Source organism: Gymnoscopelus braueri (assembly GCF_963280865.1).
Source record: "Gymnoscopelus braueri genome assembly, chromosome: 4".
NCBI classification, from domain to species: domain Eukaryota; kingdom Metazoa; phylum Chordata; class Actinopteri; order Myctophiformes; family Myctophidae; genus Gymnoscopelus; species Gymnoscopelus braueri.
The window spans coordinates 11391476-11398564 of NC_137605.1; the positions used below are offsets into that span (position 1 = coordinate 11391476).

Sequence of the window (7089 nt, forward strand, 5' to 3'; positions counted from 1 at the left end):
GGAGTGTAAAGCCTTTTAGTTATACACTAATCCACGGAGCGCTGCCCTGTAGGTAGCGCGCCATTGCTGCGGTGTCAGACTCAGTCAGCAGCTGTTGCGGTTCTGTCCGTCTGTTGACGTTACTCTTTACCTGCTTGGTTTAATTACTAAATAACTATACATCTTTGTAAAGTTAGTGTTAGTAAAAGTTAGTAAAAGTTAGTAAAAAGCAGGTAAAAGACTCAAGAGTAACGTCAGTGACTGCAGCTGACTGACACCGAGTCTGACACCGCAGCAATGGCTGCGCCACCTACAGGGCAGCGCTCTGTGGATTTGTGTATAGGCTACTGGGCTCCTAAGCTTTTGGAAGGGAGTATAAATGGTTCCAGTTCAGTTTACTTTGTTTGATTGGCTTAGCGGCAGATTTGGACTGGAAACACGTGAAGGTGTCATTATGTTTCTGGTTCAAATCTGATGCTGAGCCAATCAAACAAAGCTATGGGGAACTGAACTGGAACACGAAACATTTATGCACCCTTTCAAAAGCTTCGGAGTACAGTTGTGCACAGTTAACGGTGGTGTGTGTGGATGTTTTTATTTTAATACTGTTTTTAGGAGTACAGTTGTGAACAGTTTAGGGTAGTGTGTGTGTGTGTGTGTGGATGTTTATTTTAATATTTTTTTAGCATCACTCACACCCCGTTCCGTTTAAAAAGTCAGTTCAGTTCTCCAGAGACTTCTGCCCAATCTTGACCCGTCGTTCCTACCTTGTTCCTAGTTGTGTGGAGAGGGAGTTTGGAAGTGCGTGTGTGGAGAGAGGGAGAGTTTGAGGTGTGTGTGTGGAGAAGAGTTTTGAGGTGTGTGTGTGTTTTGGAGGTCTTGGCCCCAGCTCTGTTAAAAAATAAATATTGCTCATTTAAAAGTGATTTTTTGTTGTCATTTTTAGCTTAATATTTATCTTCAAAGTAGATCGGCCATGGTTACAGGCCGTATCAATACAATAACCTGACATAATATGCAAGTGGTGTTTGGACTTCAAATATGGTTACAGGTCGTATCAATACAATATCCTGACATAATATGCAAGTGATGTTTGGACTTCAAATATGGTTACAGGTCGTATCGATACAATATCCTGACATAAAATGCAAGTGGTGTTAGGACTTCAAATATGGTTCCAGGTCGTATCGATACAATATCCTGACATAAAATGCAAGTGGTGTTTGGACTTCAAATATGGTTACAGGTCATATCGATATAATATCCTGACATAAAATGCAAGTGGTGTTTGGACTTCAAATATGGTTACAGGTCGTACTTCAAATATGGTTACAGGTCGTATCGATACAATATCCTGACATAAAATGCAAGTGGTGTTTGGACTTCAAATATGGTTACAGGTCGTACTTCAAATATGGTTACAGGTCGTATCGATACAATATCCTGACATAAAATGAAAGTGGTGTTTGGACTTCAAATATGGTTACAGATCGTATCAATGCAATATCCTGACATAAGCTGCAACTGGTGTTTGGACTTCAAATATGGATAGTGGTCATATCTTGACATTGGATATGAGTAACTAATCATCTCCACATATGACAGCTGTCCATTTCTGATGAGATATTTTAGACACTGATTAGAATTATTTCCCGAATATGGCATGTGGTAATATACAGTATCTGGGATGATACACTCCATATTCTATCAAGAATAAAAGTGGTCCCACATCCGTAGTTGATATGCTCCGACCATGAAATATATTTCAAATACTGTTCGGAGAGTATCCCATTTGGATATCATCATATTTGCATCATATCTGGTAATATTCGGGCAACGATATCTAGGGATTCTTGGGTTTTTTGCGCAGTGAAATAAGATGTCACAGTAACTGTAGAAAATACTCAACCAGCGTGCTTAATGACATTCATACGGTGACTTATTTACCAGGTTTCCCATGTTGGCTTTGTGACAGCAACATTACAGTTATTTTGTCATGAATTGCTGGATACTAATCCGTCACATAGGGTGCTGTGAGGTGTCCTATCATGTTTGTCATGGCATGGAATGGGCCTAGACTACAGAGACTCATGATTCATGTTGAAGCATGGTACTAAAGTGCTGCTGATGTTGCTGCAGCATCTCTTCCAGGATGAGTCAAGGTAGTGTTGGGACATAGCTGGGCTGACATTAACAGCCATGGCTCCAGAAAGCACAATTGGATCAAGGTACCATTATGCAGACTGCACATCATTCATGTTGCTGTCCCACATGAACATTAAAGGTGCTGGATTAGATTAAAGGGGGAAGAAACAGACGCAAGGCGCTGCAGGGAGACATCCAAGGCCTCCAACTGCAGCTGGCTTCCCAGTCCCTAATGTTGTTAACTCACAATGACACATGAACCATGGATTAGCCTGCAAATTATTACATTTGACCAAAGGAGCAAAGCGTCTGTCAGACTAGCACCTGTAATCACACCTTGTTTGATGCATAACACACATTATGTTGGTGATAGTTGGCAGGGAGAGCACACCATAGTATCTGATTTAATCTGAACTGATTCAACTGTATGCTGCTAGTTTTCTTTGCTGGAAAGGTGACAAGACAAAAACCCTGCACCAGGCCATGGTGATGTGGTGACTGACAGTGGCTAATGGAAGATACGACACTCCGTCATTAAATAATAGCCAACAACTTGTAAAGATGGAAGTAAGGGTGTGAATCAAGGTGCTTTAAAAGGAAGGAATATAACAAAATTGCCTTTAAAAAAACGAAAACTGGACATTCATCCTGAAGTCAGATTTTAAAGACTATATTTTTGGCATTCTCCAAGATGCATGCATGTTGCTGTGGGTGGGGGGGGGACTGGCCTTTGGCTTGAAGGAGATAATGATAAAACGGTATAAAACACACATGGTATCAATATGGCCATGTTTCATTTTCACTTTTGGAATAATCTCCTGAGTGTTCAGTCTATTGTAAAATATGTTGACAGCATTTTGATATGATGGATAAGTCATGCTTATTTAAATGCTGCACAGTTCAGTTTTTTACGCATTTCAAAAGGATTGCACTGATAGTGATTCAGAACATAGATTTACTGTTCTGTGATTTTTGCCAAGTGGTGTCAAAGATATCATGTAACCTCTGATGACTTTAGCGGATTGATTTTAGCCCTTGTTTCTAAAGGCATAATGTGTCTTCACTGTGTCTTTGAAGCTAGATTTAGTTGCTAATCCCTGTCTTTCAGTAATTGATTCTCCCTCTCACTCACACACACACACACACACACACACACACACACACACACACACACACACACACACACACACACACACACACACACACACACACACACACACACACACACATTCAGGCAACACTGAATTCAGGTTGTAGGGAGTGTGTTATTAGAAAAAGAGCTCGCATGTCTACAGTATCGTAAGACAGGTACAAGACTGATCACGGCAGGTAAAAATAAAGAAACAAACAGGTCTTGTTGAAACTTAAATTTTACTGTGGGCGAGTTACTTTTACAGTGCAGACTCCATTCATTTATCTTCACCTGGTTGACCAGTAGGCAGTAATGTAGCATGGTGAAAAGTGAAAGCTGTATTTTATAACAATGTCACATGAATCAGTGAATGAATACCTTTTATAACTCACATGCATTTGATGAAAACAAGCAGCATTTATCATACTGGAGCAAAAGCCAGGCTGATGTGTGTCAGTATTTCATCGTTCTTGTTTATAAATCTCCACATGCAGCTCTTGAAGTTAGTTCTCTTGTACAGGCTTACTCAGTGTTCAGTGATGAAAAACACAACCAAGTCATTGGAGCAGTGAGTGTATTGTCAAGAGGTGAGCCAAGCAGATCATTAAGAGGAATGGACCGAAACGTAAAAAGGATTAAATCACACAGAATTAAAAGAGCTCGTTGGCACGGCAACGCTTTACCACAGATCTGTCAGGTACCATCATCAACATAAATTGACACGCTGTTGCCTATTTTGTTTGTTTACTGGGGTGTTGCGATCTGCACCGTCTGCACTAATACATTCCCATAAGCCAATAATAGTGTGTTTGCTGATGTGTGGTTTCTATTCTGTACCCTGGTGATGTCATGTCAATGATTACATCACTTATTATAGCAAGGCGAGTTTGTCTAGCACATTTCAGCAACAAGGCAATTCAAAGTGCTTTACATAAAACATGAATTATGACATCACAGAATTTAGAGTCATAATTATCAGTGAGTGTCACTGCTTACGTATAGCAAGAGGACTTATTATATCTTCTATATCTATAAATAGACAGATTCTCTGTGTGTCTGTCACATTGAACGGACGTTGTGTACTTCACTAATTGGCTCACTCAGGCTGCTGGGAAAGAGAGACAGCAGAGTAAAAAGTTACTTTAAGTGCAAACAAAGAGACCATTTCAACCATGTCTGGTTCTTCATCAGAAGGTGACTCCCAAGACCAAACCATCGCTGATGACCTCGTGGTCACCAAGTTCAAGTTAGGGGCTAATATCGTAAACCAAGCCCTCAAGACTGTGGTGGAGGCAGCAACAGCAGGTGTCAAAGTAATCAGCCTTTGTGAAAAGGGAGATGACTTTATCTTGACAGAAATCGTGAGCGTCTTTAAGAAAAAGAAGGACATGAAGAAAGGTATTGCCTTTCCTACCAGTGTGTCTGTTAACAACTGTGTCTGCCACTTCTCTCCTCTGGGGAGTGACACTGATGTTGTAAAACTAAAGGACGGGGACCTAGTCAAAATTGAGCTGGGCGCGCACGTCGATGGCTTCATCTCGAATGTGGCCCACAGCTTTGTTGTCGGAGTGACCAAGGATGCCCCGCTGACTGGGAGGAAGGCTGATGTTCTCACAGCCGCTCACCTCTGCGCCGAGGCCGCTCTGCGTCTCGTCAAGCCCGGAAATCGGAACACGCAGGTGACAGAAACCTGGAACAAGATCGCCAAGTCATTCAAGTGTTCCCCCATCGAGGGCATTCTGTCCCATCAGCTGAAACAACATGTTATTGATGGAGAGAAGTCCATCATTCAAAACCCCACGGACCAGCAGAGAAAAGAACATGAGGAAAAGGAGTTTGAGGTGCACGAGGTGTATGCGGTGGATGTGCTGATCAGCACCGGAGAGGGGAAGGCCAAGAACGTCGGACAGAAGACCACCATTTATAAAAGAGACCCCGACAAAGTGTACGGTCTGAAGATGAAGACATCTCGGATGTTCTTCTGTGATGTGGATAAACGCTTTGGCGTCATGCCCTTCACTCTTAGAGCATTTGAGGAAGAGTCTAAGGCAAGGCTGGGCATGGGGGAGTGTGTCAAGCATGAACTGTTGAAGCCCTTCAATGTGCTGCATGAGAAAGAGGGCGAGTTCGTAGCCCAGTTCAAGTTCACCGTGTTGCTCATGCCGAATGGACCGCAGCGAATCACAAACAGCCTGTTTGAGCCAGAGCTCTACAAGTCTGAATATGAAGTAGAGGACAAAGAACTCAAGGCTTTGCTTCAAAGCTCAGTCGGCCACAAGACCCAGAAGAAAAAGAAGGCCTCAAAGAGCAAAGCTGCAGAATAGATCTTTGTCTCAGCATTTTCTTTCTTTTTTTTAATAAATACTGACAGACATCTGACGACCAGTGGTGGGCAAAGTACATAGGCCTACTCAAGTAATAATCAAGTATTAAAAACTAGTGTGAATTTAGAATTTTACAAAAAAATAAAATAAAAAAGGATCCAGAAATGTAAAACAAATGAGTGAAAATAGCCGATCTACAAGCTCACAACGCGTCGTGGTGCGACATACTACATTGTGAACTTGTAGATCAGCTACTTTCACTATATTTGAAATAGGTGGTTAATTTATAATATATTGTCGTAATATTGTAATATATTGGAGACACTTCCTAGAAATATAGTTCAGTCAAAAGTGTATTTTTGAAACGTAGCAGAGTGAAAGTCATGTGCTTGCAAACAATAATAAACGAAACAATTTATTACAGTACTCAAGTAAATGTACTTACTGTTCCCAGTTGACGAGGCACTGACGAGCTTAGCCATTGTGAATACGTCCAAATCTAACTGATGTCAGACTGGGATATTGCTGCTACAAAATTCTGTTGCATGCCCCCCCATTCCCCTTTTAAGTCTTATTGTCCTTGAGACAAGTCTCCACACAGAAACATAAGCACTCTTCCCCTCCAAGAGAGGATATTGTGTAACAAAGGCATTTTCTCAGTTGTTTCAGTTCAATACTTTATTGTCCAACATCCAACTTTAGGCTTAAAGTTGGATGTTGGACTTTCCCCCAATTGTAATGAAAGTCATAATAAATCAAACTCGTTTGACAGCATCATGGACTGGCATGTGACAGGGTCACTGTGTGGCATAAAGATAACTTGTTTGAGGTTGCAAACCTGAAGCCATGCCTTTTCTTTTTATGAATGTTTACCTGTTGGAGGGTGGTGATACAATTACAAACACCTAACTTTCTGAAGTCAGATATGACATTTATAATATTTGACTACTGAGATAACTCTAGGTATTTATGACACTACTCTTGCTTTTTTCTTTTTACTTTACGATAAAATCTTTATTTGATAGTTACATATTTACAAATGAAGACAACAGTTGCTGAAGAGTATAGTATAGAGAATATAGAGCCAAAACATTGTACTGTCCCAAACATAGTTAGAATTACTATCTCTCAAGCCTGTATTTGTGATACTGTACATGTGCGAGTAAGGAAGATAATAGTTTTTCACCCTGTACCCTTCTATCTAAAGCAATATTACCCTGAGCTTTTCTTTTTACCTTTACCCTTTAAATTGTTAGTTCAGATTTCCACATTTATATTTGATATCACATTTCCCAAGGTACCGGTCAAGTAGCTGAAAACCTCCTCGGACGGACGGACGGACAGACGGACGGACGGACGGACGGACGGACGGGTACAACAGGTACAATGTGTGTTGAACTATAGTGAGTTAAATAACATTCAATAATCTATCTGTCTGTCTGTCTGTCTGTCTGTCTGTCTGTCTGTCTGTCTGTCTGTCTGTCTGTCTGTCTGTCTGTCAATCCTAAC

At 41.0% G+C, this 7089-nt stretch overlaps 1 protein-coding gene across 1 annotated transcript; it reads left to right on the forward strand.

Moving 5' to 3' along the window:
• Positions 1-4428: 4428 nt before the first annotated feature.
• On the forward strand, positions 4429-5580 carry LOC308083420 (proliferation-associated protein 2G4-like; the record flags this gene model as incomplete). Its single annotated transcript, XM_080425735.1, has 1 exon — positions 4429-5580. The coding sequence occupies one exon, from the start codon at positions 4429-4431 to the stop codon at positions 5578-5580; it is 1152 nt and encodes a 383-aa protein (XP_080281861.1).
• Positions 5581-7089: the final 1509 nt, after the last annotated feature.